This window comes from Lepidochelys kempii, chromosome 17 (genome assembly GCF_965140285.1).
Source record: "Lepidochelys kempii isolate rLepKem1 chromosome 17, rLepKem1.hap1, whole genome shotgun sequence".
Taxonomy (NCBI): domain Eukaryota; kingdom Metazoa; phylum Chordata; order Testudines; family Cheloniidae; genus Lepidochelys; species Lepidochelys kempii.
Window position 1 is genome coordinate 1,800,472 of NC_136396.1, and position 12,822 is coordinate 1,813,293.

The 12,822-nt window shown below is 44.6% G+C and overlaps 1 protein-coding gene across 5 annotated transcripts in view; it reads right to left on the bottom strand.

Annotated features, from left to right (window-relative positions):
- PHF12 (PHD finger protein 12) overlaps positions 1-12,822 on the bottom strand; it is a 45,897-nt gene that overhangs the window by 4,147 nt on the left and 28,928 nt on the right. For 4 of the 5 annotated variants that reach the window (XM_073315632.2, XM_073315635.1, XM_073315634.1 and 1 more), the window contains 6 exons: positions 11,366-11,527; positions 8,045-8,855; positions 4,985-5,113; positions 3,396-3,539; positions 925-1,023; positions 130-212 (listed from right to left, as the gene is read on the bottom strand). In XM_073315632.2, coding sequence (XP_073171733.1) covers positions 130-212; positions 925-1,023; positions 3,396-3,539; positions 4,985-5,113; positions 8,045-8,855; positions 11,366-11,527 — 1,428 coding nt within the window. The remainder of the gene's footprint in view (positions 1-129; positions 213-924; positions 1,024-3,395; positions 3,540-4,984; positions 5,114-8,044; positions 8,856-11,365; positions 11,528-12,822) is intronic. The other variant, XM_073315633.2, reaches the window with a different exon arrangement.

The window sequence follows — 12,822 nt, forward strand, 5'->3', positions numbered from 1 at the left end:
CCACCTTAACTCTAGTATAAGCCTGGCTCTCACTCTGCAGCCCACAAAGGAGCTCCACACAACAAAGACAACCAGCTGCCTTCATCTCCATCTCTGAGCAAGTGGCAAACCAAAGGCCCAGGCACTCACCTCATCATAGAATATGCAGGCATGTTTGCCAGACACATAGTTACAGTGACCATAGCTTGTAAGGCACACATCCATGTCAGCTCCTGCAACGGATGGGAAGACAAAATTCAACTGAATTCACAAGAGCTGGCAAGGCAGCACAGAGCAAGAGAATTAAACAGCAAGGGGCTTGCTTCCTTAGTATCTGCTCTCACAGCTTGGTGAACAGTGCTGAGATAAGCCACAGAAGAAGGTTTCCTCAGGGTTCTGGCTGTAAGATTAAGCAGGGGAAGGTGGGAAACCATTTCAGCATTATTGTGCCCTTCCAGTGTGCTAGGGGGCTCCAGGCTCAGGCAAGAGTGGCAAATGCCCAGAATGATCATTAACCTCCCTTCTTAGCAGTTACCAGACAGAAACCGACTTGGGGAGCCTAGGATAGCGGTGACTTTTTAATGCCAAATCTCTTAGACTGTGTGGTATCAAGAGTTAATACTCCCATCCTAAAACAGTGGCTATCAAATCTGGGCTACAGGCACTTAACTATGCCAGTCACACAGTGTCCTGACATCTGAGCGAGCTTTCTTGCATATGTTGCCTGATAATACACAAGAGAAACATAATTCCAGAATCCCAGGATAAAATAACTGGCCCCAACATGGCATTCTCCAAAGAGCAGCATTCACTTCCAATGGGGTGACTTTAGTGCATTATGGCTTGGACTGTCTATGTGCAAACAAAATAAAAGCTGAAAAAACAAACGGAAAGTTATTTTTTCACTGGGATTCTGCAAGCCCCCAGCTAGGAGAAGTCACTTACCTGTCCCGATGTAGAGGGTTCTGTAGCACATGTTGACTGCACTGCCTATGCCCATGAGGGGGTAGAACACTGCACGAGCTTGCACTTCCTTTCTTTGCACTGGAAGACAAAAGTGAGATCTGAATACTACTGAATAAATTGCCTACAGTAATATAAAGTTACCAGATTTAAGTATTCCCCCTATTGGGCTTTCTGGGGCTCATGCATAATTTTTAAAGGAAACTATCAACTTGAAATCTGGACAAAAATCGGAAATAGTTTCAGCTCTTACCCCCGACCAATTGTTGTGGTTTTACAGTCACATCTTGCTATTTCTTAGAATTTTTCTCTCCCCCACTGCTATGTGAAAGACCCACATAAGCCACGTGACTACACAGGGGAAATGACACTGGGCATGGACAAAGGAAACAAACTGAGGAGACATTATTTCCCCTCTCTCATCTCTTCCAGTTCCAGGACCATGAAGTGTTAAAGCACACGTCTTCTGAATTATTGTCCTCCAGTTCCTTTAAGATGGTGCCCCTTTAAACTGAATTTGGAGCTAGCAAAAGCTGCCAAGTCAACAGCCCTAGAGACAAAACTGCTAGTTAACCCCTGAGAAAAGCACAGGTAGATGCAGAACAAGCTTTTCCAGGGATCAATTTAAAATTCCTACAACTGGAAGGTTGGGGTCGGAGGAGGATTCTCTCTTCAACTAGTTTAATCTTAGTTCAGTATCCACAGCACAGTCAATCCTGGACCCCCCTACTACTGAGGCTGCCGACAAAGACCCAGTGGTTGCATGGACACAGAGATCACATCCCCATTGCACCTGGAACAGGTAGACCACCATCTTGTTTCACATAGCAGTCAAATGGCAACCTGGTCTAGGTTTGACTGGCTCAGTACCTGCCCTCTTCCTGTCCATGCAAACCCCCACACAGTCTAACCTAACTCCCCACCACATGCATCTCCAGGACAGTTTCACATCAAGAAAGGATGTGAAACTGACAAAGCATGCAGATTACAAACTGAGTAAAGAGTGGTCAAAAAACAACAAAAATTTAGAATGTGTGTGTCTGGAATTCACCACTGATGTCAAGAACACTCTCCATGGGATTATGTGGCACCTTCAGCATGGAACATGCCAAAAAGCTTCATTGTTCCCAACACATCATTTCTACATTTGGCTGCTTTGGATGACAGTTACTAGGGCGGGCTTAGTACAGATCAGCCAGCCGGGCTTGTCTCAGAAGTTGTCACCCAAGTGTCCCATCAACAAACAAAAGAAAAAAGTCAAAATTAGCACAGGGGGAAGCATCTGAAGTTTGATGGGTCCAAAAGACAGAAAGCAGGTAGGGAACACAGCCATTGATCTCCCCTAGGATAGTCGGGGCCGATGATCGAAGGTTCAGTTCTACAAGTGTCTGCTGGCCACATCATTTAATCCCAGTGCTGGCCCTATGCAGTTCCACAGCTGCCTCTAGCTCCAGAAGTGTTAGAAGAAAGAGACAGTTACTGACCGTCAGAATCCCTGCTGCTATGCCACGGCCTGAAGCCACCAGGGGAGCTGAGCCAAGGACAAGTCAAGTTTGTGACACAGCCAACAATGCACTAACACAGATCTCACCTCTCTGCTCCTACTGTACCTAGGCCACCTGAGAGCAGGACACAGCTCCCACAGGACAACTCTTGTTTACTCCTGAAGGTAAATGGATATGGTTCAGGGAATCTATACTCCTTCCTAACAGCTGATGACAACCTAACAGCGGAATAGGAAGCTGCATACCTGGCGCACTTCTAAGGATTAGTGATACTAATGACTATAGCAAAGGAAGCAGAACCCTGACCTCAGGCCCTGGCAGATTTTATAAGTGAAGGAGGTAACAGTTTCCAACTATTTAGTGTTAGAACATATCTGCAATTTTAGCTCTGCAGTTGCCGATTTGGATTGAAGAAATCAATGGATTTTAAAAGGTAACACCCTCACTCTATGCCCCTGCTCTTCCAGCTCACGTTTAGGTTTCTCTTTCAAGCCCACAAACCAGTTTTCTCCATCTCCAAAAAGAAGGCAACAGGACTGCAAACACACTTGTTCATTTGCTTCCCAGATCCCTGAGCCTCTTGCAAACATGCCAGAGAAGGAAGCTGGGCCTTTCCCTTCCTTGCTAGATCAGACTGGTACAACTTGGCTTAGCCCCACAATTACAGGAAACAGAACATCCATGGTTGTGAGTTGCTGTGATGCAGCAGGGAGAGAGCAAGCTCCTTTTCCTACCACATTTGCCAAAAGCTCAACAAGGGGAAGTGGAGGAATGTTTCTGATCGAAGAGTATCCAGAGAGGAGGGGCAAGAGGAAGGAAGGAGATGAAATGGGTGTCTCCCAAATACCAGAAGAGAGAGAATATCTCTGGATGACAGTCTGATGGCATGGTATATGCTGAGAAAAACCACAGCTCAATGCAAAGAGACTATTCTAGGGCTGCTCTTACCTTCTATGTGATTTGCCAAAGGAGACGACTGATGGGAACTGACACTGCTTGCTACGGAGTGAACTTTGGAAGGAAAGAGCTGTTGTATTCTCTGCAAGGCCAGAAACTTGATTAGCTTCTCATCCAGCATATTTATCTCAATCTCTGTTAATAAATAAAAAGCAATTAGTAAGTTATTCACAGAGAGGGCGTCATTTGATCTGCTGAGGGCTTAACTGTTCTGTTCCTACATTTTGCCATTTGCTTCTGTTAGCAGCAACTCCGTCAGGGAAAACTCTGCGGCCTCAAGAGTCGAAAGTACAGGGTGCTCTATTACTGTCTAAGTGCATTCTCCTCCCTAGCAGCACGTATGGACAGCAAGACTTGTAATCTTGGAGAGCTGCAGTCTAGACAGGAAAGGGACATTTGCGTTTTTTTGGCTAGGAAAAAGCTGAAGACTCTACATGTGGGCAGAGACCCAGAAAGGCCATGTGTATTTCAGGCTCTTTTGGGCAGCAGGGATGGGGCATGCTTCTTGTGAGACTCAAATTTACACCCTGGTTGGAAAGAAGTTTGACTAGATCTATCCCACAGATAAACGACAACTCCTTAGGAGCGGTACAGTCTCATTTTCAGGGTCGCAGTCTTTCATGGCAGGTTCAACTTAAAATTGTTAAGAAAGAGGGGAAATTCATACAAATCTCTATTTGGGTAAAAAGTAAATCTCAAAACAGATCACTGTTGCTGATAACGAGCAGCAAGGACGACAGTTAATCAGGACCTGCAAAGATCTGCATTGTGCTCATGAACAAGTTAGTTAACCTCTTGCAAGAGCCGTCTCAACATCAATGTCACTGGTAAAAGAGCGAATAAAAGCAGCAGAGCCATGGTGGCTAGTGAGAGTCCCGCTGCAAACACAGGAGGCCAAGACAAACAGCCAGGTGTTTGCCAAAGGGAAGAGGGTCAAAATAACAGTGCAAGAAAGGCTACAGAGAAGGGTCACAAGCAACAGACTGATAATGAAGTTGAGAACTGTACAGCAGTCCTCTGGTTCCTCAGTAAGTCACCCTGATGAGAGTCCAGGTTTCCTGCTATCCCACTGAAAAGGAGAGGAAGACGTACTAGGCTCTGGGGCAAAGGCAGAAAACGTAGCTGTAGAAAGATGTAACTGAAGGCAAACCCATAACAATATTGCAGCCCAAATGACTGGTGACCTACAAAGAATACGCAATCACTGGCTTCAGAAAAGGTGAGGGAAGTGTCCTTGGATCACAGCTAAAATCATGACATGGACAAGCTGGGGGTCTGAGCATATGAATTCCATCGAGCAACAGGTCTGGACACCAACATTCTGGACAGACACCCCCAAAGCTTACGAGGTGAAACACTCCAAGTACCAAGGCGTGGAAGTGAACGAGACCCACGATTGTGACAGGGATGGGGCACTCCCCTGTTCACCCAGGGTAACACATGTCCACACCCCAGGCCCCCTTTACCAAAGTCACTCTCCCCTTTAGCAGGGGAGTGAATGCTTTAAGGAAAGGACCATTTCCCTCTCGGCTGGTATACACAGCAACTCTGGACAGAAAAAAGAAACAAAGACTACTCACCGCCATTGGCATCCATTAATGCTTTCACAGAGCTGGTGAGGTCCAACATAGCCGCAGAGTTTAAAGTGAAAGATGAGGGGACAATTAAAGAGCTTCCTATGGATACGGTGCTGGGACTGACCTTACCATCTAGAGAGACATGAGAGAAGAGCAACGTCAATATGCACAGTCACTTCTGAGCTACTAATGAGCCCTCAACTTCTACTTCTAATTTACAAACTGCACAAAATTTTTGGCTAATTTTGCTAGTAGCAATGCTTTGAAAAGAGGAGTAACTCCTCTCATGACCCAACACACCTCCTGAAAGGAGCTCTAAATAGCACCACACCTTTTCCCAAAGCAGTTCTAGCCAGCTTAACTGAGTTCCGTTCCACGGGCTCCTGGACCTCTACCATCTGCTGATGGAATTCACATTATCCTGGAAGTATGACCTGTAGAGCAGAGCTGTAAGGTGTTTGGGGAACAGCTTGAAACCCAAATCTCACTGGACCCAGAGGGGAGAAATTTTGTGAGCAGTTTTTTTGTGTTGGGTTTTATACATTTGCAGAATTTTGGGTAAGAAATGTTTTGTTAACCAGAAACAAGATGAATGTTTCTGTAACTTGTTTTAGAGATCTGCTACTGCCAACACGAGTGCCATATGTACTGTGGAAGTCTGAAAGCTCCTTCCTGGGTGGTGAGAATGTAACAAAGAAGCAATACGCACACACGTGACTTTAGCTCATTCACAAACTGCAATCCTACTGCTTAAAATATTGTGACATTTGTAAAATGTCTGCTACAGAACTACATAGCAGTGAAGGAACTCACACCCCCATGCCTCAGATACCCAAATCTCCTGCCTCTCCCTGATAATCTATTTAGAATTAGATGAGAAATACTAACTGAGTTTAAAAGGGACATTAATTTTTCCTTACCTAGATTCCCACAACCTTCCATTACTAGAACCAAGAATTAAAATCTAATTTATTTGTCACTTCCAATGTCAGTTTCGCTTTAGTTTAGGCTCATTCACTTGTTCTCTAGCATGATGCAGCATGAGTTGAATAAAAAATACTGGAGGGGAAACCTACATTCCATTAACATTTGTTATCATAGGATTTTTTTAATTTTACAGACGCTCTCTTGGTAGCTGAGTGGGGCTTTGGTTTGCATTTTATAAAATCTAAAGTTTGGGCTCAAACTGACCTCAAACATCATCCTTTTAAGAAGAATTTTCAGGATTATCCATGCTTTGCCGAACTCTTAGAATCTTGAACATAATGTTTCTCCACATCAATATGGTCCCTTTTCCACCTGGTAAAACTTCCCTCCTCCCCATCCCTGTGCTTCCAGCTGAAGCAACAGCCAAGCCAGCAGCTGCATGTTTGCCTTCTCCTTTGTGCACAAGTGCGGTTAAGATGGTCAGCAGCCCTGGGCGTAGATTCTACATTAAAGCTACTTCAGAGGAAAATCTGTCACTCATACCAGGGATTTTTAAGATAATACTCAAGCCAGCTAAGCGCTCGCTCTCCCCACTGTGTGTACTAACTGTTTGGATGCTCACTAGCTGAAAAAAAAAAAAAAATTTACTTTAACAAACCAAACTTATGTGGGTATCTCAATCACTTCCCTGCCATTACAGAGGGCTCGGCCACTGGGGCACCTCGACCCCTCCTATTCTCTGCCTGGGGGCTGTGATACTTGGGTCTCATTTTCGTTGTTGGGTTTCGTATTCAGGTGCTGGGTGGCTTGTGACACCGAGGTCAGACGATGATCTGGTGGTCCTTCTGGCCTTAAACTTGGACTCTGAACCCACCCCACAGTTCCCATGTCCTGGGAACACTGCCACCTCTACAATTTGCATTGTGAGTGTTACATGTCCTTAATGGCCTCATTTCAGTTGCACATGGCTTTTTGAATCTTTATGTTGTACACTGATTTTCTGGGCTTAAATGAGTGTGACGGTGTTGGTTTACTTGTTTTGAAGCTTGAGAAAAATGGATTCAGTTGTTCCTCTGTACAAGAAAGAAAATATCCCATTCCTTAGTTATAAAAAAATTACAATTTTCTGAACAGCTCTACCATTCAAGAAGAAGATTCACTATTTGCCTTGCCATAATGGGTCTGCATATCTCGGACTTAAGTTTTTATGTTATCTGCTCCTCAGGAATACATTTTAGCACTTTTGTCAGTGTCCATAGTATTGTACATTTCTTTTTCAATCAGCAGCACAGACAGGACTGGTGCAATTCGGGGTGGAGGCTGTTAACCACAAAGCTCACCGAACAGCATGTATTACGCCAGCCAACTTTCACTATTACTGTTGTAAACTTTATATTTGATAAGTAGAGCATATACAGGAAACCCAGTGTTAAACAGAATTGTCCCATGAATAACTTTCATATTTGGGTACACATCCAGAAGGACAAAGTTACGAGATGCTAAATACATCGAAGGTTGTGCAAAAAGCAGACAGAAGACTACTGTAATTCATAGGAACCAGGGTGGAGCTGAGGTTGTACATGAAATCTTAACTGTGGCATTTCCTGACTAACACTCGGGATTTAGGGGTTTTTTTTTGTATACTGCCTTTGCAAACAAATGAAAGGGGTCACACATTATGATCTTCACAGCCTTGAGTGCCTGCTTCTAACAGAGCATTAAAGCAGACATTTGAAGTAATCCATTTGGAAACTCCAGCCATCTTCTTAAAGGAAATTTACTGTTACAGTTGTCAAAATAGGAACTGTGACAGCAACACAGCAACTGAAGAGTTTAAATTACAGTGCATTTCCAGAATTCCCAGTTCCTTCTGAACCTCTGATGGATCAACTGTTTCAGAAAGCAGCACAGTGCTCCCCCACTTCAGAGATGCATTTAACTGGCAACACCCAGCACAGGGCCCAATTTCTGCTTCACGACCTGTGGGCAATGCTAACCCTAACTTGTTCTCCATTGTGCCATGTCCGCGGGAAGCCTTGCTTCCTTGCACTTACTAAACTTCATGCTCTGAAAGAAAGATTTTTAAACACTCCACTTCCCAGCTGGAAGGCCCAGACCTCCCCATCAGATGCTCACCTGAAGGTGGTGCTGGTGAACAGAATCTGTGTGTGGATCCGATGGCAGAGATCCCATCTCCCGTTGCCTGTGGAGGAGTAAGAGCCCTAGTGGCAGTCAAAGGGGAACCAACAGATCGCAGTTCTGCTGTCAGTGGGGGGCCTATCTGTGTCTGGACATTCTTTCTTTGCAAAGTGCTGGTGGTCTCTAGGCTGGCACAAGAGCTTGGTATGGAAGCAGGCATACTTGTGACTGGCGCAGAACCCCTTTGTGCACAAGAAATGGGTCCTACTATGTTCTCCGTCTTCACGACAGTTCCAACTGCGTGATTCAGAAGTCCACAAGCTGCTGGGGGTGTGAGGGGCCTCGCCCATGTTTGCCGATGAGACAGCCCAGGTATTGTATTACCTGGGCCAATTAGCCTCTGAGACTCAGTCAAGTGTGCCGAAGGTTCAGAGGAAACACCATACAAATGAGGACCATTTACTTTAACATCAGAGGCTGTTGGCCCATTAGAAGTTCCACAAGATACTTTCTTTGACTTATCCATACAAGAGCTGCAATTGACATCTTCCTGTGATAAAGCCTGCTGGGATTGAGAAGAGCTCAAGGAATTCTGGGTGGTAATCCCTGAGGTGCACGACACGGAATAAAGGGAAGGTGTGAGTGCCTTGTCAGCTGCCTGGTAAGGGTTGGTGATTGAGCCGTCTGCCACAATAACAGGCTTAATATCAGCCTTCTCTGTCTGTTCAGAGTCCCAAAGCGAAGGCATCTGCTTAGCAGATAAATGTCTCAAAATGCTGCACTGGAGTGCAACAACACTACAGAGCCACTGAAAAAAGAAAGAAAACATCGGTAAGCTTCACAGGCTACAACTACAGGTTGCAGAGTAACAGCCGTGTTAGTCTGTATTCGCAAAAAGAAAAGGAGGACTTGTGGCACCTTAGAGACTAACCAATTTATTAGAGCATAAGCTTTCGTGAGCTACAGCTCACTTCTTCAGATGCATATCGTGGAAACTGCAGCAGGCTTTATATATACACAGAGAATATGAAACAATACCTATTCCCACCCCACTGTCCTGCTGGTAATAGCTTATCTAAAGTGATTTCCAGCACAAATCCAGGTTTTCTCACCCTCCACCCCCCCACACAAATTCACTCTCCTGCTGGTGATAGCCCATCCAAAGTGATAACTCTTTACACAATGTGCATGACAATTAAGCTGGGCTATTTCCTGCATAAATCCAGGTTCTCACATCCCCCCCACCCCCATACACACACAAACTCACTCTCCTGCTGGTAATAGCTCATCCAAACTGACCACTCTTCAAGTTAAAATCCAAGTTAAACCAGAACATCTGGGGGGGGGGGGGGGTAGGAAAAAACAAGAGGAAACAGGCTACCTTGCATAATGACTTAGCCACTCCAAGTCTCTATTTAAGCCTAAATTAATAGTATCCAATTTGCAAATGAATTCCAATTCAGCAGTTTCTCGCTGGAGTCTGGATTTGAAGTTTTTTTGTTTTAAGATAGCGACCTTCATGTCTGTGATCGCGTGACCAGAGAGATTGAAGTGTTCTCCGACTGGTTTATGAATGTTATAATTCTTGACATCTGATTTGTGGTCACTCATGCAGCACGCCTGCTTCAACCACCCAAATAAGCAGGTCAATTTACCTGGCATCGCTCTGCCCGCTCCTGGAAAGGCAGTTCACCACCATAGCAACACAACTAAATATAGGTAAATTATGGAACCATGGTAGCTGTTCTGATACAAATGCAGTATCATGTGGTTAAGAGCACTATACCTCTGCCACATAGGATTTACATCTATTCCAGAATATACATCAATCACGTTGATACTCAAGACAAACATTTTGCCCAAATCCAAGCTAGTTACAGGGAGAGTCTGCCTTATGCCCAAAATTCTACCTCCATCTTGCTACAAGATTCAAACAGATTCCACTTTAACACAGTACTGGCCTTTCTATAAAATGGGTTTCTCTCCATCTTAGAGTGCATCCAGCCAAATGACTCTGTAGAGAAAGCTGCAACAGACTGCAGAAATACTTTGGCTTCCTGTACAGAAGCTTTTTTAGGGACAGGGCAGAGAACCTATTTAAACAACGAAGACTGGGGGAGGAGAAAATTTGCAATCTGAATTCCTTCAAGGCTTCCGAAGGCAGCATGCAGACATTACCAGCTTCGGAGGCACTTTCTGAACAAGGATGGGTATTGGCCAAAGGCACATCACCATGCATCCTTCGCTTCCAGAACAGAATGGAGTCCCTACATTAGACTCATACATAGAGGCAGCAATTGCCTTCCACTGAAGTTTACACCACTCACACTGTGGGACCAGCTCATCTTGTCACAATCTTGTAACAGATGACAGAATGGCTTAGAGAGTCAACCGCTATTTGCGAAGGGATTTGTGGCTTACAATACTGTAACCCAGTAAGAGAACTCATAGGAGGTATAACATTCAGATTTGACATTAAAAATATGCCCATACAAAACTTCTGAGTGTCCTCACATTAGTCTTACAAAAGCCACCCAGCAACATTAATGTTAACATACAAGTTAGTTATCTCCACCAGCCTTACACAACCAAATGGAGAACCCAATTTCCCTCTGCAACATAAAAATGTAAACACTCAAATCACACCAAGCATTATACCCTCATCACTCTTCCCCAGACCCAGTCAAAAACAGCCTTCTCTCTGTGCATGGGAGGTGTGACGATGAGGGGAACATGTCTGCAGAACTTAGGAATGCTGGCTGATACACAGACACGGAGCATTGCATGATATAGGGTATCCAACATCAGCTGACAGGAGATGAAGGATATAGACACCAGTCTAGGGACAATGGACTTTGACACTGGTACTCTGACCGTCCAATAGCTATACTAAGGAGGCTGGAGCTGGGGGACATCACTTCCCCCAGCTTGTCGGTAGGGGGCTGGGATTTGGAGAGTGGAAAGGTGCCAGCAGCAGAACAAAGCAATCTGGTGGTGGTGGTGGGGACAGACTGTACCCTAGAAGTGTGCCTAGAGGTGCTGAGATAAGAACACTGCATGGGCTCCATTCAGACTTGAGGCTTAACACACAATCCAGCAGCTGGATCCCCTCACAGCTGTCTGAGGAGCAGACAAGAGGAAGTGTTCAACAAGAGCTGCGATAGGTCATGGAAGGAGAGAGAAGAAAGTCACCACTGCACATATATTCTAGACTTGCTACTCAAAAAGATACTTTGATCATATCTAACTGAAATGCACAGCAAAGAGGTCCTTGCACCACAGAGAAGCGATAGATTCAAAACGTCTGCCATCGTTTACCTCTTGTTGTTCTGACTGGCTGGCTAAGTGCTCAGAGTTCAAAAGGTGCTTCTGTGAGGATTCCTCAGGGACCCCATTACAGATGAGCTCACCATCCCGAATTGCTGCAGGTGCAAGTAAGGGGGGTGGAAACCGGTATTGAGATTTTATCGCATCAGGAACCTGAATTGTCAGGACGGAAGATGAGACATTAGAATAATTACAGGTGCGTGCCATTAAACTACAGTCATTCTTAACAAGTATTGTCCAAATTTACTACTAGCCAATGGTTTCCAGGCCAAAGAAATCAGAGATTGTGCCAACACCCGTCAGCACTGTGGCAGAGTGGAATACGAAAGGGGGACACCAGAAAATAGGAATGCAGACTTGGTTTAAGTTGACACAACTCTGCTGAAGTCAATGGAATTTCACCTGCTTATACCAGTTCTGAACTTGAGCCCTTAGTGAACTGGTTGTAGCATGAATGCATCCATTCAAACAAAATAAAAAGAGCGGGGAAAATGCATTTATTTAGCATCAAATGCCCATTATATGGAGTTATTCTGACTCATTTAGATTGGGTGAGGTATTTCGCTGACAAATTAGAACACGTGAAGCAGCGCTAGTTCTTCCGACTGCAGCACCTGCTACAGAAGCAGGTCCTCCATCTCTCTGCTCTCTTTTAGAAGTTAGCCACCTCCAACATTGCACAAGAAAACTGAAGCCTGCACCCCATGCTTGGTAGGTTAAAGAACTTTTCAGTTTCTCTAAATTAGTACATGACAAAAAGCAATGTGTTCAACTCTGGGGCTCTGAGCCACACATTTAGTAGGATACCCTCTGCCCTAGCAACTTTGATTCCATTAATCCTTTATCCATCCCCCACAGACAAATAAGTATCTAGTCTCAGCCTAGAGGTTCTAGTAAAGATTCCCTCACATTTTGTTCCATCTTCCCAACTTGTTCCAAGAATGTATTTAAATTTACTACTCAAAAGGAGTTTAATTTATAAACCTTACTAACTTTAAATTGCCGCAGTGACTCTCGAACAGTACGGTGTTAAGCTAGCTGACCTGTTGTGATTGCAGAAAAATATTTGCACATTCTAGAGCATATAAAAACAGGATGGGTTGCATGGTGTATGCTTGCTTCCGTCTCATATACAAATCAGTAATATGGGCAGCTCTTAGCAACTTAAAAACCTTCCAATTTTGAAGCATGAGGGCAACTCACGGGAAAGGCAAGAGCATTTCTTAAAGTTGCATTTGAAAGATGTGTAGTTGCCACCAAGTGGCAAAACTGTGTAATGCTACTTAATTGGGAGGCTGGATAGCTAAATGTAGCTCCCAGAAAACAGCCGTGCTCCACTCCCAAGTTTGAGATCAGGTGCTGTCGTCACTTCTTCCTAGCCCTGCTCGGGACACACCAAAGACTAGAGAAAGCCTTGATAATCCATCACACTAGGGCATGCCTGTTAC